Source organism: Periplaneta americana, chromosome 17 (genome assembly GCF_040183065.1).
Source record: "Periplaneta americana isolate PAMFEO1 chromosome 17, P.americana_PAMFEO1_priV1, whole genome shotgun sequence".
Lineage (NCBI taxonomy): Eukaryota > Metazoa > Arthropoda > Insecta > Blattodea > Blattidae > Periplaneta > Periplaneta americana.
The window spans coordinates 107,928,442-107,952,653 of NC_091133.1; the positions used below are offsets into that span (position 1 = coordinate 107,928,442).

Here is a 24,212-nt window from a genome sequence, read left to right on the forward strand (position 1 = left end):
AAATACATTTACTGTTCACCTTTGGTTTATTAATATATTTTAAAGGTTTCATCACAAAAAACTGTATCACATTGAGCTAAAATTCGAACAGATTCGTCACAACTGAAAATCAGGGTTCTATATGCATCTTGACAAGTAGGATCATCATAAATTAAACTCGCTTCATTCCAGACATATATGATAATGTACAACAATTATTATTGTATATTCCAACATCCTTGCATTTGGTGGTCTAAGATTTATATGAATTCTATTTATTGTTGTTTTCAGGCTTTTTACTATTATTATAATTGTTAGATCTTATCAAATCTCATTTATTAATCAAACATTTTTAATAGGAAATGAAATATCCACAGTAAAATGGATTAATCTTGCTCAGGATAGGGACCGATGGCGGGCTTATGTGAGGATGGCAATGAACCTCCGGGTTCTGTAAAAGCCATTTGTAAGTAAGTAAGAAAAGTGGCAGAAGATGCCTTCCTTAAAGGCCCCATACATGCTAAGACTTACCTGTAGGTAAATCTGTGCAAACCTAAATTTACAGGCAAGTCTCCTCGTGTATGGGCGAAAACTCCTGCTGGTATTGATTTACTTACAACAGAATTTCTATGTGGGATGTGTTGCAGGTGATGGGGGCTTGTTGTGAGAATGTGATTGGCTACATGCCTGTGCCAGTTGGAGTGGCAGGCCCTCTTCTTCTGGACGGACGTCTGGTGTATGTACCTCTTGCCACCACAGAAGGATGTCTTGTTGCGAGTACCAACAGAGGCAGTCGTGCTCTGATGCGCTGTGGAGTGAGTTCCCGTATTGTGGCAGATGGCATGACCCGCGGCCCTGTGGTTCGCTTCCCCAACATTAGCAAAGCCAGGTAATCACGCATAGAAGAAGTGGTTTTAATGTGGGCAGAGAAATTACCGGAGATGCACCTGATGGGACAACCATTAAGGGGAGAGGATGGTATTTTTTGGTGAAAAATGAGTAAATTAAAAAAAAAAAATCTTTAAAATACCCTATGATATGTGTGGAATGCACGGTATAACATTTTGTGGATATTTGTGCCCTTATCGGATGTTGAGTCGCCATTTTTAAACTTCCTGCGTTATGGATTTTTAAATCACTCGCCCACTTTTATTGTCGTTTCCGGTAAATTAAATTTTCAAAAAAAAAATTTGTTCTTTAAAATACCCTTTGATATGTGTGGAATGCATGGCATAACATTTTGTGGGTATTTGTGCCCTTATCGGATGTTGAGTCGCCATTTTTAAACTTCCTGCGTTATGGATTTTTAAATCACTTGCCCACTTTTATTGTTGTTTCCGGATTGAATTTTCAAAAAAAAATTTTTATTTCTTTAAAATACCCTTTGATATGTGTGGAATGCATTGCATAACATTTTGTGGGTATTTGTGCCCTTATCGGATGTTGAGTCGCCATTTTAAAACTTCCTGCATTATGGATTTTTAAATCACTCGCCCACTTTTATTGTTGTTTCCAGATTAAATTTCAAAAAAAAAAAAAAAAAAAAAAAAAAAAAAAAAAAAAAAAAAAAAAAAAATTCTTTAAAATACCCTTTGATATGTGTGGAATGCATTGCATAACATTTTGTGGGTATTTGTGCCCTTATCGGATGTTGAGACGTCATTTTTAAACTTCCTGCGCTATGGATTTTTAAATCACACGGCCACTTTTATCGGTTTCCAGTAACTTCATTTTTTTTTTTTTTTGCTACATTGCCAGACAAAAATGGATATAATTTCTGAACTATTAAAGATACATGCATGAAATTTAGAACACACATTCTTCAGACTATTAGGAAACTTTTCTCTGTAACAGAATTTTGTTAATTGATTTCATTTTAAAAATACGTCCGTTTGTTTGCAAGAAAGGAAATCAGAAAATTGTTATTAAATTTTAATTGTTTATCTTACAAACGTATAACCTGTTCCACTTCACGTTACCTCTCCAAGTGATGTCACCACCGACTCTGTTTACATGAGAACTACGGTGACTGTGGGCAGCAAGCGGAGTTGTGGGGATAGGAAACGTGGTACAGTGCGTGTTGCAATGTTATAGACAGTATGTAGGTTCTCGCATACCATGCAACAGTAGAAATGAAGCGATCATAGTGTAACAGGATTCCTTGACGTCTGTAGTACCTGACAATGAACAGTATTATATTAGGTTAATATTATACAGTTAATAATTATAATAGTTCATAAATTATTTAGGTCCGGCCTATATAAGGTACTGTATTATAAATTACAATATTGTTTTTGTATCTATGGTATATGGTAATTGAATGCACAGTGTATTCAATCATACTACAACTAAATAAATCACTAATGCAGTATTAGAATGCGTCAACGGCATGTAAACACGAAACGTTTCATTCAATACAAAGCATATTAAAAGATATTACAACTAAATGAATCACTAATGCAGTATTAAAATGCTTCAGTGGAGTATAAATACGTACCGTTCGATTCAATGCACAGTATATTCAATGATAATACAACTAAATAATTCACTAATGCAGTATTGAAATGCTTCAACGGATTGTAGACACATCCCTCACGCTGCTCTAGTCTAGACTGATAGACTAATATTCTCTCGCAACTGTACAGTGTATGACGTAACGGATGGTTCACGAAGATGCCACGGGTAACGTGAGCTGAAACGGGTTGTAGGGACTAATATTAAAATTCTGTTACAGACAGTTTGTAGAACATGCTTTTGCAAATACATTGCAAAAAACTGTTTGAATCTATCTTTAAAAACGGTTTAGATATATCGGTTTTAGTACAATCCTGCATTGGGTTTATTTTTTTCAAATTTGGGCCCCCCAAATAATTTTTTTTTCAAAATATTTTTATTTGATTGAGTTGCCACAGTTATGAGCTCTCTACATACAAAAAATTAATATTTTACACCAAATAGGAAAAAAGTTAAAAAAATTACCATTCTCTCCCCTTAAGACATGGTGTGAGATGTTTCTGGCGACTGGAAGTGTTAAAAAAATAATCTGGCTGTCCTCGTCGACATGTTTCAGAAGAGAAGGTGGAAGAAATTTGAGCGGGATATCAGAGAAGCCCGCATAAATCAATTCAGCATCCTGGCAGTTCAGCATGCCAACAACAATAGTGCAAATCTTTGCAATGTAATGATTGATTTTGTTTCTGCATACCCACTGCTGTGTAGTCGCCATTTTGCTTCATACGATTGTGGTGCAACATAGTGCGTGAACAATCAACTTCAAATTCATAAAATAAAAATTCTTCGAGTTTCTATTTCTTTTAGTACCACTCACATTCAATAATTTTGTATACCTCGTTAGCAATGATTAATTAGAATGTAGGAGGTTTGAATGGAACACTGTGTACTATATAAATTTGTGAAGTAAAAGCAATAAAACATGTAGGAACTAAAGAACAAATTATAATCGTAGAACTGCCTGATATTCGCATGTATAAACTTAAAATAAATATGCACACTGAAGTAGGAAAATGTGTTAACAGTGAGGCAATGCTGTGGATGCAGGAACCTGACAATTTTACGGCACTGAAGAACAGCTTTGACTCCACCAGTCGATATGCTCGTCTCACCAAGATCCATATTCGTGTTGCTGGCCGCCACTTGTTCATTCGTTTTGTGGCTACAACAGGCGATGCTATGGGCATGAATATGCTGTCGAAGGTAAGATCATTATATTTAAAGATTTTGGTACTATCAGTTGCTTAAATTTCTAGTGACGGTTACTTTTAATGCTGCATAAGAAGTAGTTGAATATGAAATGACATTGTGAAACAGGACCTGGAAGGAAAGGTGTCAGACAGAAACTAGGATTAATTAATTTATAAGGAAAATAAATGTATACTCTGGGTGTGGCATAAGTTGCTATCCCGAAAATGCATACTGAGGTAACCTAACTTACATGCATATAATAATACAACTTACTTACATCTATATGGCTAGTTGAACTGCTCAAAGAGCGCACCATCATCCTCTAAAATTTCAAATGTTTGAACACTGACTTTTGTATCTTTTCACACAGTTCTGGGTTGTTATTGAAAATGTTGCTAAACTGTATTTCAGAAATGTTCTTGAAAATAATGTGTCAGATTTCTCGGCTTGGTAGCAAACAGTCTTCCGTAATCTCTCACATAAGCAAGTCGCAAGGTGTAAAGTCCGGTGACCTTGCAGGCCACTCAGTACCATGTTTGCCTATCCATTCAATGAAATGACCATTAAGGAAATCGTGTATGATTAATATATAGTGGGCTGGAAAGAGCTGTCTTGTTGCCAAATGACTTAGTGTCTCATGCCTTAAAAAATAGTGTATTGTCTAGTTCAATTTCAAAATATTCCTATAATCTTGAGTTCACACCACCCTAAAAAATATGGACCAACAATACCACCACTGCATATGTCTGCTCAGACTGTAATTTCTCTTGAATTATTTCATGAGGATTCCGGACAGACCAGTGCACACAATTTGTTAGTTTCTGTTGTGGAGTCGCGTCTGGCAATGAAGTCATTAGCGATTTAGCTTTCCAATATTTGCATATGATGTTTTCTACTGCTGTGTGGGCTCTACAGGATTCGAGATGTTGATCATTCACGACCATCTTCTTCGTGATATAACAGGCAGTTTGGAGAGCTGACAGTATGTAGTCGATGTAAATGTTTTGCAGCAATTGAGTCCCATCAGCAGTCTTACTTACTTATAGCTTTTAAGGAACCCGGAGGTTCATTGCCGCCCTCACATAAGCCCACCATCGGTCCCTATCCTGTGCAAGATTAATCCAGTCTCTATCATCATATCCCACCTCTTTCAAATCCATTTTGATATTATCCTCCCATCTACATCTCAGCCTTCCCAAAGGTCTTTTTCCCTCTGGCCTCCCAACTAACACTCTATATGCATTTCTGGATTCGCCCATACGTGCTACATGCCCTGCCCGTTTCAAACGTCTGGATTTAATGTTCCTAATGATGTCAGCTGAAGAATACAATCTGTGCAGTTCTGCGTTGTGTGACTTTCTCCATTCTCCTGTAACTTCATCTCTCTTAGCCCCAAATATTTTCCTAAGAACCTGTGTTATATAACAATTTTAAAACATTGATGTTGAAGAATGTCAGTTATTTTACGTGTGTACGTTTCTTGTTCAGAACACAAATGAGGCCTATTTTTATTTATTTTATGTACTTGTTTTAGGGCACAGAAGTAGCGCTGAGGTTTGTGCAACAGACTTTTCCCGAAATGGAAATCCTTAGTTTGAGTGGCAACTTTTGCACAGACAAGAAGCCAGCAGCTGTCAATTGGTGAGTGTCCCTCGTTACTGTTCTGTCTCTAGAATTAATGAATTCCTCTTTGGCAATCAGTTTTTACCACATAAGTAGAGTCATGATTTTATTATGAACTGCGAACACACCAAATGTATTAATATGCATAATGAAAGGTTAAATTAGATAATATTTAAATGGTTCCTGACTGTTAATACACAATTTTATGTTCACTATAAAACACGAAATGCCAACTTATTCACGAAATCTATTTTTATCTTATATATTCGCGAATTCAGACTAATTTCTACATTTTAAAGACATTTTGTTTAAGAGCATTGCACTTCAACTACAGAGATGATCACTTAGTTTGAGGGTTCATCTTATGTTCTTGCTCATAAAGTAGTGCCAGTCTCATTGGCGAGTACACATTGGTGGAAAGGTCAGTGTTGAAACAAGGAGTAACTGACATTGGAGGCCAATGGTTAGTGTAATGGAGCGATTTGAAGCTCTAGGTGTAGCATGTACAGCAAAACTGACTGATACGTTACTCAGCTTTGTTTCATTTACCTCAGCTAAGAACCGCAAGTATTGACTGCTGTCATGCTGAAATAATTAAGAATGTTCCCATTCTAGAATCAGTAAGCAAAAGTGATTTTTTTTTTTAATTCTATTTCCAATTTCAGACTGAAGTGAAATATTCTTTGGGTGAAAGCACTTTCTTTTAGATGTGCTACCTTAGGGAAATGTTAAAATCACAAGCTTGTAGCTTTGAAATGTCTATGATCAGCATACAAATATAAATCACCTTCATATTCTTTGAGATCTATCATTAAAAGGTCATTAATATATATTAAAAATAGAATTGATCCAAGGACTGTAATAAGTTTTAACAAATTCATTTAATTCATGATCAATTTTAATAGCTTGAAATTATCATTTAAATAAGATTTTAAAAGCATTATTTTTAATTCCAACACAATTTATTTTATCTAATAATAAATGATGACTTACAGTATCAAAACCTTTTCTTATGTCCAAAAATATACCAACACACTTATAACCTTGATCAAGTACCTTAATAATTTTACATATTTTAATATTGCATTGCAGGATTGAAGGACGAGGCAAGTCTGTGGTGTGTGAAGCAATAGTGCCAGCAGATGTAGTTAGCTCTGTCCTAAAAACAAGTGTCCAAGCGTTGGTGGATGTGAACATCACCAAGAATCTGATTGGCTCAGCTGTGGCGGGCAGTGTGGGTGGCTTCAATGCACATGCTGCCAACATCGTGACAGCTATCTTCATCGCAACTGGACAGGTTAGTTCAGTCTGATGTGTGCTTATAGTGTCACTGTTCATATACAGTGAATTTGTCTGTTGAACTATTGCAGCAGTTTCTACTAAGCTTCAGGTCTTACCCTTTTATGTATTCTATTGTTTATATCTTCTTTTCAGGCTCTTTACCTTCAAAATTCAGTTCCTATAATGAAGGGCTTGAAGCTTATGTAGATATTCATTTAGTCCGAAGTTACATTGCAAACATGGTTACCACCCATCCTGATTTTTGCAGGACAGTCCTGATTTTGACTTGCTTGACTCACATTTCACCATGATGTGAGTCAGGATGCTAATTGTCTCTATTTTTTGTGACTTATTATAATTTTATTCATTAAAGTAATTTTCGCTGTTTAACTCATGTCATTGATTTTAGTATTTGATTATGGAGCACATGTACACATGAGCAGAAGCAAAGCTGGTTCCAATGTTATCAAAATTTAGTACTTGATTATAGAGCACATGTACACATGAGAAGAAGCAAAACTGATTCCAATGTTATAAGATTTAGTATTTGACTATGGAGCACATATATACATGAGCAAAAGCAAAGTACACATGAGTAGAAGCAAAACTGACTGCAATGTTATCAAATTTAGTATTTGATTATGGAGCACATGTATACATGAGCAGAAGCAAAGTACACATGAGCAGGAGCAAAACTGACTGCAATGTTATCAAATTTAGTATTTGATTATGGAGCACATGTATACATGAGCAGAAGCAAAGTACACATGAGCAGGAGCAAAACTGACTGCAATGTTATCAAATTTAGTGTTTGATTATGGAGCACAAGTTAGGAACAAGTGCCCTGTTAATCTGATCAAAGCATGTGACTTTAAATTGGACTAAAGTTAGGAACAAGTGTCCTGTTAATCTGATCAAAGCATATGCTTTTAAATTGGACTAATGATAGGAACAAGTGCCCTGTTAATCTGATCAAAGCCTATGACTTTAAATTGGACTAAGGTTAGGAACAAGTGTCCTGTTAATCTGATCAAAGCATATGCTTTTAAATTGGACTAATGATAGGAACAAGTGCCCTGTTAATCTGATCAAAGCCTATGACTTTAAATTGGACTAAGGTTAGGAACAAGTGTCCTGTTAATCTGATCAAAGCATATGCTTTTAAATGTTAGGAACAATGTCCTGTTAATCTGATCAAAGCATATGACTTTAAATTTGACTAAGGTTAGGAACAAGTGTCCTGTTAATCTGATCAAAGCATATGCTTTTAAATTGGACTAATGTCCTGTTAATCTGATCAAAGTATATGACTTTAAATTTGACTAAGGTTAGGAACAAGTGTCCTGTTAATCTTATCAAAGCATATGCTTTTAAATTGGACTAATGTTAGGAACAATGTCCTGTTAATCTGATCAAAACATATGACTTTAAATTTGACTAAGGTTAGGAACAAGTGTCCTATTAATCTGATCAAAGGATATGCTTTTAAATTGGAATAATGTTAGGAACAAGTGTCCTGTTAATCTGATCAAAGCAAATGACTTTAAATTGGACTAATGTTAGGAACAAGTGTCCTGTTAATCTGATCAAAGCATATGACTTTAAAATTGGACTAATGTTAGGAACAAGTGCCCTGTTAATCTGACCAAAGCATATGACTTTAAATTGGACTAATGTTAGGAACAAGTGTCCTATTAATCTGACCAAAGCATATGACTTTAAAATTGGACTAATGTTAGGAACAAGTGTCCTATTAATCTGACCAAAGCATATGACTTTAAAATTGGACTAATGTTAGGAACAAGTGTCCTGTTAATCTGATCAAAGCATATGACTTTAAAATTGGACTAATGTTAGGACCAAGTGTCCTGTTAATCTGATCAAAGCATATGACTTTAAAATTGGACTAATGTTAGGAACAAGTGCCCTGTTAATCTGACCAAAGCATATGACTTTAAATTGGACTAATGTTAGGAACAAGTGTCCTATTAATCTGACCAAAGCATATGACTTTAAAATTGGACTAATGTTAGGAACAAGTGTCCTGTTAATCTGACCAAAGCATATGACTTTAAATTGGACTAATGTTAGGAACAAGTGTCCTATTAATCTGACCAAAGCATATGACTTTAAAATTGGACTAATGTTAGGAACAAGTGTCCTATTAATCTGACCAAAGCATATGACTTTAAAATTGGACTAATGTTAGGAACAAGTGTCCTGTTAATCTGATCAAAGCATATGACTTTAAAATTGGACTGATGTTAGGAACAAGTGTCCTGTTAATCTAATCAAAGCATATGATTTTAAAATTGGACTAATGTTACAAGCAAGTGTCCTATGACTTTAATTAATCTGATCAAAGCAAATGACTTTAGGAACAAGTGTCCTATTAATCTGAATTAATCTGATCAAAGCATATTAGGAAAGGATATTCAATTATTGTAGGATGAATTACAATACATTACATAATGCTATACTAATATATAATAACATCGATACATCATAAGTTATATCTTTTAGAAGCACATAAAAAATATGCAACAACAATCATACAATCTCAACACCAATTTAATTTCTGAAATACATATAAAATGAATCTCATAATTTTAATAACCTAATTTGTTGAATTTTAAATATCTTTTTCTTCTCCGTATCTGCTGTTGGCACGTTTTAAAATGTAAAATAATTTAACTTTAACAGATATCTTCAACACTAGATATTATAGAGACCCAGAAACAAAATTTGGGCCATCTGAATTTTCCAAGTTTCAGTTATAACATACTGCACATGCTCGTTGCTTGCTCAGCATGCACAGTATGTTATAACTTGAACTTGGGAAATTCAGATGGCCCAAATTTTGTTTCTGGGTCTGTACATTTTTGGCATTTCTCATACTTTCAGAGTGTTTAAAACGACAATTTAAATGTAATAATTGAATCAGGCATATCTGAAAGGGCTTCATTCCAATTTTTGCTAAAATCAGTTAAGAACGCTATTCTGTTTGTCTCACTTGAATATACGTCCCTGTTGAGAAATGATATTCCATACATTTATTAAAATGTACAGACGCTTCAGAATATCCATAGCACTTTTGAAAAGGCCCTATTCTTGGAATAAGGCCATTATTATGGAAGTGTGATTTCTGATGTAATTTCGGAATAATACTCTTTTAGAAATGACTGATTCAATTATATTACGAAATCCTACACGTTTTTCAGCGGTTCCAGACAATTGGCCACAGAAAATTGGTAACTGGGACAATTGGCCACAGAAAATTGGTAATAGGGACAATTTGCCACAAATAGACAATTTGCCACACCGTCCATTATCCAAAAATGGGACCGTAACAATTTATTTAAATGTGAATTAGTGGCAAATATGATACGTTTCACGATGTCCTTCGGTTCAAAATAAGACAACCACCTTTCTCCTTGTACGGTCTTAGTGTATCTGTCAGCTATAACGTTCAGTTCGTCAAAATTCCTTGGTTCAGGTGGTAGTTGCAGCTTCCTGGCATGGCACATTGTTTCTTTAATAGATGGTTTCTTCGGTAGATTCACATTGGCTGTAACTCATTTTGAATAATGACAGACGTCGGTTCTTGGGAAATCCCCGCCCTTGCCTTCATGTTCTCGACACATTCTTTTGCCTTAATCCTTCCCCAGTCTGCAGAATGATTCTTGTGTTCAGACGGTTCTTTGGCGACACTGCTTCCATCTTCTGATAACGTGACTGTTGCATTACACCTGCCGTCACAGCGCCAAACAACTCCATTCTTATTTTCTCTAAGTCTAGTGTACATGTAGCCAAGATATATTAATTTGTCAGAACCTCTTTCTGATTTTGTGAAGCGAATTTCTTCCGCCATAGTTCCTAATTAGTTTACAGCTTCTGGATTTGTCTTGTGTTTGAAATATATGATAAATTGTTGCGAATTTGACTATTGCCTTGAATTTTAATGTGTGGCGAATTGTCTTTGATACGAATTTCAATTATGTGGCGAGTTGCCTCTGTGACCAATTTTCTGTGGCCAGTTGTCCCCAACCTGTTTTTCAGCAGTCAACAGACTATGGCAGATACGAAATTTTAGTTAGCTGCTGCCAGGATCGCTAGTGAGATGTTCATGCATATGCATCCTGCATGAAATCGAGCCAAGTGTCAGTACACTGTGATAATTGCACGTTACTTTAATTGTTATTGTAATATTGCAGGATCCTGCCCAGAACGTGGGCAGCAGTAACTGCATGACGTTGATGGAGCCCTGGGGAGAAGATGGCAGAGACCTTTATGTGTCTTGCACTATGCCCTCTATAGAGATTGGTACTGTTGGCGGTGGCACAGTGTTGCCACCACAAGCAGCATGCTTGGAGATGCTTGGTGTGAGAGGTAAGTGTAGTTGATTTTTATAATAGATACTGACGCTATTAGCTCAGCAACTAAAGCATTGATTTCACATGTTAGATTGCTGTTTCTGGTGAATCAAAGTGGAATGTAAGGTTGACAAAGATTTTTTTTACGGTACTTATATTAATTTCTCCTGCCATTATTTTACTTAATCTCCAGTAATACTTCGTTATCACTGTTCCACGACCTTTGAAGTGAAGATTTAACTTGAACGTAAAATTGACAACTGTTCCTTACTGAGAATTTCGTTAAAATCAAAACTGTTCCTTTGGACATAAACAAAAAATTATAAACAGTGAGTTTAACAACTCCGTAATTCATCTAAAAAAGATCATTCATCTTTCTTAGGAGCAAAAATTATGTCTTGGAACTTGAAATTCAGTTTGAGATTTTCTTTTGTCTGCACAGTTCTCTTGGTTTTGAAAAGCATGTCCACAGAAAATGTCAATTGATATATTCAAAAATATGCTATGGTTCATTAAACTTCATAATACAGAAAATTAATAAATAACTATTTGAAATTCGTCAGTAATTCTTATGTTCTGATTTCTACAGCGTACAAAATCCATTTGTACCCAGTGGCTAATATGGGAGCCATTTAACATTGAAGGGTCCAGAGGAAAAACCTGCTAAGTCACATTTTACTGTTTCATAGAGACAAAATTCAAAATTCTGCTCTTAAAGCTCTAAATCAACTACATGAATGGAATACATCAAATTTGATGACACTCAATTTAAGCAAAAGTAACTACCAAATATTTTCACTGGGTAAAAAAGAAAGAGAATTCAATATCCAATACAATGGCCAACATCTTCCTAGGACTTATGAATCCAAATATCTTGGAGTTATTTTCGATAGTAAGTTAACATGGAGCAACCATTTGAAATACATTTCTGAAAAAGCTCGTAAAAGATTCTCCCTTCTAAAAAGAGTAGCAGGAAAGAAATGGGGATGCTCTAGGAATACTTTGAACACTACATACAAAATGTTTATACAGCCAGTGCTGACATACTGCGGAGAAATTTTAATTACTTCACCTTTCATAAACGACATAGAATATGTTCAAAACCAAGCTCTCAGACTCATTACTGGTGGAATCAAAACAACTCCAATAGATTCTATGAGATTCCTCACTATTATTAACAGCATCAAAATGACAATAGAAGAAAAAGCACTGATTCAATATGAAAAACTTATCAGATTACCAGGAAACAATTGGCATTCATACAGTCCTCTCTGTAGATTGAAAACTCAAAAAAGTTTCATATCCATTGTTGAAGAATTAAAACAGAAAATCAATATCCCGAATTTAAAAGAAAACTTACAAATTAAACCAAACCCTTTAACTCTATTAAATATAGAATATAATCTAAATTTAACAGAAGAAATACTGAAATCAGAAGTAAACACTGAAATACTGAAACAATTGTCTTTAGAGACAATTAATATTAGGTACCCTCCACAAAACTGGCTTCATTTATACACCGACGGATCCTTGATCTCCAGAGAACAAGGTGCCTGTGCAGGTGTTACGTGCTGTCTCTTCTCACTTTATAGATCTCTTGGATATGGAACAACAAGTTTTGATGGAGAAATCATTGCAATAAGTGAAAGTCTCAGGAATCTTCTATGCCACATCAATAAATTTAGGAATGCAGTTATATTGTCAGACTCCAAAGCAGCTATTCTATCAATAGTCTCTAAACACACACCATCTCAAACAGCAGAAATAACTAAAATGCTCTCTCAATTAATATCACTCAATAAAAGAATTGTATTCCAATGGATACCATCCCATTGTGGAATCCTGGGAAACGAGAATGCAGATGCCTTAGCAAAGAAGGGCAGCACTGCTACTTACAGACCTGTTACTAAATCTACGTATTACTCTGTGAAGAGATTTATTAAATCTACATACTTAGACTTCAACAAACAAAATTTGATAACACAATCCCAAGGGAAAAAATGGAACTCTCTGCATCAAAATCCACAGTTAATTCCGGATTTACCACGAAAATCGTCTGTAGCTGCATTTAGATTGGCAACAGGCCATGATTGTTTGGCCAAACACCTACATAGAATTGGAATATATCAGTCCCCTAACTGCCCATTGTGCAACTCAAACCAAGAAATGGATTCAGAACACTTCAAAATCTGTGTTTGAGTGGCTGGTCATGATAATATCTTTGAAAAATATTGGAGTGCAAGAGGTCAAATGACTTTCTTTATTGTCAAACACCTGGCATTAGAAAACAACAAAAACAACAACAACATTTTACTGTTTTTACAGGAGAGCAAGTTAAAAGTTTCAAGGTCCATTACATCCTGTTGTCTCTGAGGTATCATTCTTCAAATATTTCTGGCTTAATCAAGTTTTTAGTCTGTACAGTTAAACCACAGAAATCTCTACTGCCTGAGGTATTACATGGCTTCCAAAACAAAAAATTGATAATTTTGGACATAACAGGTTTTTCCTATATTAATATTGGGAAAAGTAAACAAGTAGTGAACCCCTTGTCATTTTAGGCATGAACTGCCACTGCCTAAAAGGAAATGGCTAGAGAACATAATGGGCCAGTGAGGCCCAATACTTGTATGTCGATGATGATGAGTTTTAAAGAATGTGAAATCTCAGGGGCCAGGGAGGGGGGGGGTATGGCCATCTTCTGAATTTATCTCTTCAAGAGGATCTGAATTTAAGATAATCTCCTATTACTGGTTTTTGTTTTGTATTACAGGAGCCAATGAGGAATGCCCTGGTGAGAATGCCAACATGCTGGCTCGCATTGTATGCGGCACTGTACTTGCAGGTGAACTGTCCCTCATGTCAGCACTCGCAGCTGGCCACTTGGTGAAGAGTCACTTGAGACATAACAGGTAAGATATAGTGTGTAACTATCGTATTGGTACTTAAACCCTTTTGAAAAATATAAATCCCTGTAAAATGGAAAACGATCATTTTACTCAAAACCATTGGACACCACCCAGCTCCTAATGTACTCGTACCTGCAAAATAAGAAATCGGAATATGTATACCTATTTTCCAATCCTCTTTGGCTTCTTAGATTGGCCTTCCTTGCTGATATATTTTTCAAACACTTATACACTTTGAATGGTACGAGTTTGCAAGGTCAAGATGTTAACATAACAACAGCCAGGGAAGTCAAAGAATTTATAAAGGAACTTGGTTTCTGATCTACATCAGTTTACAAGAAGGAATCTGATGCATTCCAGTGCATTAATTTTTTTTTTTCAGTAGGTTATTTTACGACGCTTTATCAACAGCTTAGGTTATTTAGCATCTGAATGAGATAAAGGTGATAATGCCGGTGAAATGAGTCTGGGGTCCAGCACCGAAAGTTACCCAGCATTGGCTCATATTGGGTTGAGGGAAAACCCCGGAAAAAACCTCAACCAGGTAACTTGCCCCGACCGGGAATCGAACCCTGGCCACCTGGTTTCGCGGCTAGACGCGTTAACCGTTACTCCACAGGTGTGGACAACCAGTGCATTAAAGAGAGGAACAAAATATAATAGCAAGAACTGTTTCTGTGAAATACCGACAGTCGAACAGTTTAGCCAACATTTGCATAGGCTTTTTAGATCATTGCTAGAAGTTAGTGCTCAAGACATCAGTATGACCATTAATTTTCCTTAATGCCTAGTTGTAGTTGCCCAGGTCCAAGGTCAGTGTAACAGAGGTTTATTCCTCCGAAATGCCAGACATTATCATGTTCGATCCTTAATTGCAACTGCTTTGAAAAAAAAGTCTTGGACAATAGAAGAGGAAGTCTTTTGCCTTGCTATTAATGGCTCCTCTAGACGTATTGACATCATAGTGTATTCCCAGACTACCAAGAAAGGTTATATAATTGATCCTGCCATAAGGATTGAAACGGGGAGTAGCTAGCCAGAGGATATCAATCAAGAAAAGATCAACATTTATCTGCCAACAGTTGATTACTTTTAAAGTAAAATACCAGCTTTAAAACATTGAGGTGATTGGTCTTCTTATTGGAGCTCGTGGTCTGATTCCCAAGTTCTTTGAAAGCTTCAGGAAGACTTTTGAACTACCACAGACACTTACTACTGACATCATAACTTTGCTTTTGAAACGCTCTTGCCAAATTCTGAGTGATCATATTCACTCTGTTTAATTTCTTTTTCTTCACTTTATAATTCATATGTGTTTATTTTAATTTTCTGTCAACAAATTTATGTAAACATTTAATATTGTAAAATTCATGTAGGAGAGTATACTGAGTCCTTGTGGGCTACCTCCAATGGGAGGCAGTTAACAATTTAAAATTAAAAAAAAAAAAAAAAACGGTGTCTCTTGTGGCTCCCCTTCTCAAATTTTGCATCTTAGGCCTGGGCCAGGGGTGGATGCAAGGGGGGGGATTAAGGGGATATATCCCCTCCCGAAATTTTGAGAAAAATACGAAACAAGAAACAAAAATAATATTAATTTTAATTCGTGAATGTACATAGGAATTAGAGAGTTTTCCACGTAAATTCTCTTTGCTAAAATGTTAAATTCCAAGAACTGCAGGAAGACAAACACAGCGTTCTTACTTCAAGACAGAGAGTCATGAAGAGTATTTTAGGCTTTTAATTTTCCTTCTCTTCTTAGACTATTTCATTAGTCAGCTCAAGGACAGGTTTTTAAATCATAAGGGAATCCTAAAGTCCATACAAACTTTGCTAAATAAAAACATAGTGCGAGCATCAGATGAAGATTTAGAAACTGCTGTTCAGGCTATAGTAAATCAGTGGCCCAATGATGTTGATGCATCACTAGTCTTTCTTCAATGAATTGAAGATGTGGAGAAGAAATTTCCTTGATCAGAAAAATCTTCATCTAATACCTACTGATTTTATATCATCTTTGAACAGGTGCAATGAAATTATTTTTCCCTGCACTCGCAAGGCGCTGAAACTTTTCTGCACGTTGCCTGTAACTACAGCAACACCAGAATGGTCATTCTCAACATTGCGGTGTTTGAAGACTTACGTGAGGAGCACGATGGGAGCAGACAGATTAAATGGACTGGCCTTGATGTATATACATAAAAATGTAGAAGTGAAAGCTCATGAAGTACTGGATGAACTGTCAAAGAAGCTTCGTCACCTTTTTCTGTAAATGTCATTCTGTCATTGTTTTTCTATTGCAGTCATTTAAAAATTAAAAAATTATGGTTTATTTAACAATGCTCACAATTGCCGAGATTATATCAGCGTCGCTGGTGTGCCGGAATTTTTTCCCTCAGGACTTCTTTTACATGCTAGTAAATCGACTGATATGAGGCCTGTCGCATTTAAATACACCTTAAATGCCATTGAGCTGGGTTGGGGTAGAACCTGCAACTTCGAGCACAGAAGGCTATACCGACTACGCTACTCAGGCCAACTTGTAAATGTTTGTGACTCGGAAACAAATTATGAGTATATAAACTTATTTCTCATTACTCCATTTTTACTATCTCCACAAATCCCTCCCCGAAAAAAAATCCTGCGTCCGCCCCTGGCCTGGGCTCAGTGGGTCCATTTATAAATCCAGCACTAAATCACTACATCTCTGAGAGCGAAAGTGACTTAGTGACTTGAGTTGCAATAATGTTAGCAATCCTAGCATCCCATATAAACGTCGCCATTTGGTTTTATTGCAGGTCGTCAGTCAGCACGTCGGGCAGTGAACCTGGGAGCCCCGCCCCCTCAAGAGGAAAGTCTTGAAGGCATATTACGCGACAGTATATTCAAGAGTTACCAAGATGTGAGATTGTGTCAAGTTGGCGAATGTGTATGTGTGTGTGTGGTGAACACTGTTGTTGCTTTAAGAACACCAATATTAATCATTGTACAAGGACACTCTTCAGCATATATCAGTCCATTAATTATTGCATTACATATTCATTAAATTATTATTATTTACATGTGAACTTGTCGTTACTTATCATCACATTCTACTTTCCTACCAAGCATATTGGTAGCTGCAAATACTGAAAATTTGAAGTACTTTGGTTGAGTAACATGATATTAAGAACAGAACTCAACGAGGCAGTGATTGTGTAAAAGTTTCCTGAATGTGCCTATAGTGGAGGTGTAGTCATTTGTTTTAGCGGAAAATTGTATTTCTACATTATGGAAGTATTAGAGACTAATATAATTATAATGGAAATCGAGATAAAGAAACTTGGGACGAGCAGTAATTTTACCTCATATGAGAAACATAATTTAGTAGATCTAGCAAGTAATCATAAGAATGTAATTGAAGACAACCGTAGTGATGGAACTTTCATAAGGAAAAAAGGAACAAGCGTGGTTTCTTTAACCCAAGATTTCAATCGCATTCTGGATGTAAAAACGCGAACTATGAAGCTAATCGAACAATGTTATAAAAATAGTAAGAGTAATGCTAAGAAGAATCATGCACAACATAAATTCGAACGTCTGAAAACTGGTGATGGTACTTTCACTCCCAAAGTTGATGATATGAGTTCGAAGATTCTTTCAATTTATCCAAGATGAAATAGAACCATTGGAAAACGAAGATGACGGTGAATACAATGGTAAGTGTCAACATTATTTTCATATCTTAGGTACCTAATATATTTTATGCTCGACCATGCCGAAATGTAGTAATTTTACACCTGGTAGCAGACCTTTAATGCATGTCATTAAAGTACACCTACTCATTAAAGGTCAGGTCTTTCAGCCAATGACGACCCAGGTTACAACTGTTCAGCCAATGACAGGTCAGCTTTGTACTGTTATAAAACCGCAAGTATCGATTATTCTCGGATATGCAATCGAAAGAGAATTAGCGAAAAATCACGGAGGCTGGAAATCCAATACTGTCGCAGAAGGTTATGTTCTGTTACTATAATAATTAGCGTTAATTGTAAATAATATTCAAATAAATTCAATTTGTCATCTCGTTTTTCAATGTCTAATTTAATTTCAATGTTATCTCTGTAGGTTCTTATGGCCTAGCAAGGTCAATGTGGACATCTGTTCCTCGGAAAAAAATCAATACTTTCGCGTCTGCGCACATCTCACAACATACGGGACATTGCTCCAGGTCAGATACAATAAAATTAATAGTATCAAGTTAGAACTATGGTCGAGCATAAAAAGTCGTATGAAACTCGCCTATAATGGTAATTAAGGAGCTCGTATGAAAATTATGAAACTCGCTTGCGCTCGTTTCATAAATATCCATACTTACTTACTTACTTACAAATGGCTTTTAAGGAACCCGAAGGTTCATTGCCGCCCTCACATAAGCCCGCCAGCGGTCCCTATCCTGAGCAAGATTAATCCAGTCTCTATCATCATACCCCACCTCCCTCAAATCCATTTTAATATTATCCTCCCATCTACGTCTCGGCCTCCCTACAGGTCTTTTTCCCTCTGGTCTCCCAACTAACACTCTATATGCATTTCTGGATTCGCCCATACGTGCTACATGCCCTGCCCATCTCAAACGTCTGGATTTAATGTTCCTAATTATGTCAGGTGAAGAATACAATGCGTGCAGTTCTGTGTTGTGTAACTTTCTCCATTCTCCTGTAACTTCATCCCGCTTAGCCCCAAATATTTTCCTAAGCACCTTATTCTCAAACACCCTGAACCTATGTTCCTCTCTCAGAGTGAGAGTCCAAGTTTCACAACCATACAGAAGAACCGGTAATATAACTGTTTTATAAATTCTAACTTTCAGATTTTTGGACAGCAGACTGGATGATAAGAGCTTCTCAACCGAATAATAACACGCATTTCCCACATTTATTCTGCGTTTAATAAATATCCATACTCGCTTCTTAATTACCTTCATTATAGGCTCGTTGCATAATGTACTATTCACATGTCATTAGCCATCTAACATGGAAATTACTACTTTCTGATAAATCTACAATATTGTTTCTTGTATGATTATTTTTCTGAGCTTCGACAATGCCAAATATATATTGATATAATAATACAGCTCATAACATATGTTCCTTGGGAACCATGATTCACACTATAACAAGATGTTAAGAATTTAACTCCGCGATACCATGTTAATTATACAATGGGTTTAACATCATGTTTTTTATCTTATTGGGTTATTTTATGACGCTTTATCAACATCTAGGTTATTTGGCATCTGAATGAAATGAAAGTGATAATGCCGGTGAAATGAGTCCGGGGTCCAGCACCGAAAGTTACCCAGCATTTGCCCGTAATGGGTTGAGGGAAAACCCCGGAAAAAACCTCAACCAGATAACTTGCCCCGACCAGGATTCGAACCCGGGCCATCTGGTTTCGCGGCCAGATGCACTGACTGTTACTCCACAGATGTGGACAACATCATGTTAGCAGTAACAATAGTTGATGAAACATCTCTTCTGTTAAGATAACTAGGTCTGGACACTCAGCCCCTTTGTTCTCCTGTTCTCTACCCTGCATATGTGTGGGGGTAAAGGATTGTTTTTTGCACCACAGGTAGAGTTCGACAAGCTCTATTCATCTCAAATATCAGCTTTCTACCAACTGCACATTCATGCAGGTTATGGCAGCGAGAAAGTTGACAAATGGTATTTTTCTTTCGAAAATTAGCTTGGTCTGGGATTCCGATTTTGATGCTACGGCATCTGAGGTGGATCACGGGTGAATATAGCACCGCATCGGATTCTTTGATATTGCTTTTATTTCCACAGAAATTGGGCAAAAATGTTTTTCTCAGGCAAAAATAAAGTGCAATGGAGGAGCCGGATTTTATTTCTAGGTCACTGGTAAGCATGCAGGCATCCTACGGTATAAAGGTCCGGGGTCTAAGCCCCTTTGTTCTGACATTATAGAAAGAGGTCTGTCTTGGAAACTGAAAAATACCGATTTTTAAAACATTGCCATCCTCTATCATCCATATGCCTGGGAGTAAAGGGTTGACCTTTGTACCACAAGTAGACTTCTACCAGCTCTGTTCTTACCACATATCAGCTTTCTTTCCACTGCACATTCGTCCAAGTTATGGCGACAAGAAAGTTGGCCAAACAAAAATTTTTTTACAACCTTGGTTTTTTTTTTTTTTTTTTTCGAAAATTAGCTTGTGTCTGGGATTGAGATTTTGATGCTACGTCATCCGAGGTGGGTCATGGGTGAATACAGCATCGCATCCCGTTCATCGATATTGCCTTTATTTCCACAGGAGTCAGGCAAAAATGTTTTTCTGAGGCAAAAATAAAGTGCAATGGAGGAGTCCGATTTTATTGCTGGGCCACTGGTAAGTACGCGGGCATCTTACTGTATAGAGGCCCAGGCTGTCAGCCCTTCCGTTCTTCTGTTACAGAAAAAGTCTGCTTTGGAGACTAAAGAATACTAGTTTTTAAAACTTTGCCGTCCTTTACCGTCCATATGCCTTGAGGTAAAGGGTTGTCCTTTGTACCACAGATAGACTTCGACCAGCTCTGTTCATAGCAGGTATCAGCTTTATTCCCACGCACATTCGTCCGGGTTATGGCGGCGAGAATGTTTGCCGAATAGAAGTTTATTTGGTATTTTTCTTTCGAAAATAAGCTTGTGTCTGGGGTTGCGATTTTGATGCTACAGTATCCAAGGTGAGTTATGGATGAATACAGTACCGCACCCCATTCCTCGATATTGCCTTTATTTCCGCAGGAATAAGGCAAAAACATTATTTTCACTCAAAAATACAGTACAATGGGGGAGCCTGATTTTATTGCTGGGTCACTGGTAAGTATGCTGGCATCCTGCTGGCTCTCAGCCCCTTCGTTTTCCCATTATAAAAAAAGTCTGTTTTGGAAACTCAGAAATACCATTCTTTTTTTTAATTTGCGTCCTCTACTGTTCATATGCCTGGTAGTAAAGGGTTGTCCTCTGTACCACAAATAGACTTCGAACAGCTCTGTTAATACCATATAACAACTTCTCTCCCACTGCACATTCGTCCAGGTTATGGCGGCGAGAAGGTTCGACAAATAGCAGTAACTATCTTTGGAAAATTAGATTTTGTCAGGGATTCCGATTTTGATGCTATGGCATCCAAGGTGGGTTATGAGTGAATACAGCACCGCGTCCCATTCCTCGATTTCGCCTTAATTTCCGCAGGAATCAGGGAAATATGTTATTCTCACGCAAAAATAAAGTGCAATGGAGGATCCCGATTTTATTGCTGGGTCACTGGTAAGTATGTGGGCATCCTACTGTATAGAGTTTCAGGCCCTCAGCCTCTTTGTTCTCCCGTTATAGAAAGAAGACTGTTTTGGGAACTCAAAAATACCATTTATTTTTTTAATTTGCCGTCCATATCCTTGGGGGTAAGGCGTTGGTTGTCCTTTGTACCACAGATAGACTCTGTTCACACCACATATCAGCTTTCTTCCCGCTTCACATTCGTCTGGCTTATGGCGGCTAGAATTTTGGTGGAATAGAAGTGTTTCGAAAATTAGCTTGTGTCTGGGATTCCGATTTTGATGCTATGACATCCAATGTGAATCGTGGGTGAATACATCACCGCATCCTGTTCCTCGATATCGCTTTTATTTCCAGAGGAATCGGGAAAAAATGTTTTTCTCAAGCAAAAATAAAGTACAATTGAGTAGCCCGATTTTATTGTTGGGTCACTGGTAAGTACGCAGGCATCCTACGGTATAGAGGTCCGGGCCCTCAGCCCCTTCGTTTTCCCGTTAAAAAGAAATATGTTTCGAAAACTTAAAAATAACTTTTTAAAAATATTTGCTGTTCTCTCCGTCTATATGCCTGGGGCAGAAGGGTTAACCTTTGTACCACAGATAGACTTCGACCAGCTGTAATCATACCAGAAATCAACTTTCTTCCCTCTGCACATCCGTCTGGGTTATGGTGGCGAGAAAGTTGACTGAAGAGAAGTTTATATATAACTTTGGTATTTTTCTTTCGAAAATTAGCTTGTGTCTGGGGTTCCGATTTTGATGCAACTGCATCCGAGGTGGGTCATGGGTGAATACAGCACAGCATTCTGTTCCTCGATATTGCTTTTATTTCTGCAGGAATCAGGCAAACATGTTTCTATGAGGCAAAAATAAAGTGCAATGGAGATGCCCGATTTTATTGCTGGGTCACTGGTAAGTACACGGGCATCCTACAGTATAGAGGTCCGGGCCCTCAGCCCCTTCATTCTCCCGTTATAGAATAAAATCTGTTTTGGAAACTAAAAAAACCGTTTTCTTAAAAACTTGCCATCTTCTACACTCCATATGCCTGGGGATAAAGGATTGTCCTTTGTACCTCAGATAGACTTCGACCAGCTCTATTCATACCACTTATCAGATTTCTTCCTTCTCATATTGGTCAGGGTAATGGCGTAGAGAAAGTTGGTATTTTTCTTTCGAAAATTAGCTTGTGTCTGAGATTGCGATTTTTGATGCTGTGGCATCTGAGGAGTGTTATGAGTGAATACAGTACAGCATCGTGTTTCTCGATTTCACCTTTATTTCCGCAGGAATCAGAGAAAAATAAAGAGCAATGGAGGATCCCGTTTTTATTGCAAGGTAACTGGTAAGTACCCATGCATCCTACTGTATACTCCTCAGCCTCTTCGTTTTCCCGTTACAGAAAAAAGTATGTTTTGGGAACTCAAAAATACCGTTTTTTTTAATTTGCCGTTCTCTAAGCCTTATGCCTGGGGGTAAAGGATTGTAGTTTGTACCACAGATATACTTTGTCCAGCTCTGTTCATACCAAATATCACCTTTCTTCCCACAGCACATTCGTCTGGGTTATGACGGCGAGAAAGTTGGCTGAATAGAAGTTGGTATTTTTCTTTCTAAAATGAGCTTGTGTCTGGGATTCCGATTTTAATGCTATGGGGTCCGATGTGGATCACGGGTGAATAGAGCACCGCATCCCATTCCTTGATATCCCTTTATTTCCGCAGGAATCAGGCAAAAATCTTTTTCTCAGACAAAAATAAAGTGCAATGGAGGAGCCCGATTTTATTGCTGGGTAACTGGTAAGTACGCGGGCATCCGTCTTTTTTTTTAATTTGCCGTTCTCTACCATCCATATGCCTGAGGTTATAGAGCTGTCCTTTGTACCACAGATAGACTTCGCTCAGCTCTGTTCATACCAGATATCAGCTTTCTTCCCGCTCCACATTCGTCCGGGTTATGGCGGCGAGAAAGTTAGCCAAATAGAAGATGGTATTTTTCTTTCGAAAATTAGCTTGTGTGTGGGATTCCCATTTTGATGCTACGGCATGCGAGGTGGGTCATGGATGAATACAGCACCGCATCCCATTCCTCAATATCTCTTTATTTCTGCAGGAATCAGTCAAAAATGTTTCTATGAGGCAAAAATAAAGTGCAGTGGAGATGGCCGATTTTATTGCTGGGTCACTGGTAAGTACGCGGGCATCCTACGGTATAGAGGTCCGGGTCCTCAGCTCCTTTGTTTTTCCAGAAAAAAGTCAGTTTTGGAAACCAGAAATACCATTTTTTTTTAAACTTTGCCGTCCTCTACCGCTGATATGCTTATTGATAAATGATTGTGTTTTGTACCACAGAGAGACTTCGCTCAGCTCTGTTCATACCAGATATCAGCTTTCTTCCCGCTCCACATTCATCCAGGTTATGGCGGCGAGAAAGTTCGCTGAATAGCAGTAACTATCTTTGGAAAATCAGCTTTTGTCTGGGATTCCGATTTTGATGCTACAGTATCTGAGATGGGTTATGGGTGAAATCCAGCACCGCATCCCATTCCTCGATATCGGTTCTATTTCTGCCGGAATCAGGCAAATATGTTTTTCTCAGGCAAAAATAAAGTGCAATGGAGGATTCCGTTTTTATTGCTAGATCACTGGTAAGTATGCAGGCATCCTACTGTATAGAGTTCCGGGCCCTCAGCCCCTTTGTTAATAATAATAATAATAATAATAATAATAATAGTAATAATTCTTTATTTATACTGGCAGAGTTAAGGCCATAGAGCCTTCTTTTACACTCAACCAGGTTACAAAGTATACAAGCAGTTAACATTTAACAAAAAGTTAAAGAACAGAATACTAACATATTACAAAAAAAAAAAGCGTGTTTTGGAAACTCAAAGATATATATATTTTTTTAATTCGCCGTCCTCTACCATCCATATGCTTGGGGCTAAGGGGTTGTCCTTTGTACCACAGATAGACTTCGACCAGCTCTGTTCACACCACATATCAGCTTTCTTCCCACTGCACATT

At 37.2% G+C, this 24,212-nt stretch overlaps 1 protein-coding gene across 1 annotated transcript in view; it reads left to right on the forward strand.

Annotated features, from left to right (window-relative positions):
* Hmgcr (HMG coenzyme A reductase) overlaps window positions 1–16,926 on the forward strand; it is a 136,435-nt gene extending 119,509 nt beyond the window's left edge. The window contains exons 10-16 of the mRNA XM_069816375.1: window positions 627–868; window positions 3,516–3,693; window positions 5,216–5,322; window positions 6,397–6,601; window positions 10,800–10,974; window positions 13,732–13,870; window positions 16,663–16,926. Coding sequence (XP_069672476.1) covers window positions 627–868; window positions 3,516–3,693; window positions 5,216–5,322; window positions 6,397–6,601; window positions 10,800–10,974; window positions 13,732–13,870; window positions 16,663–16,726 — 1,110 coding nt within the window. The 3' untranslated portion in view covers window positions 16,727–16,926. The remainder of the gene's footprint in view (window positions 1–626; window positions 869–3,515; window positions 3,694–5,215; window positions 5,323–6,396; window positions 6,602–10,799; window positions 10,975–13,731; window positions 13,871–16,662) is intronic.
* Window positions 16,927–24,212: the final 7,286 nt, after the last annotated feature.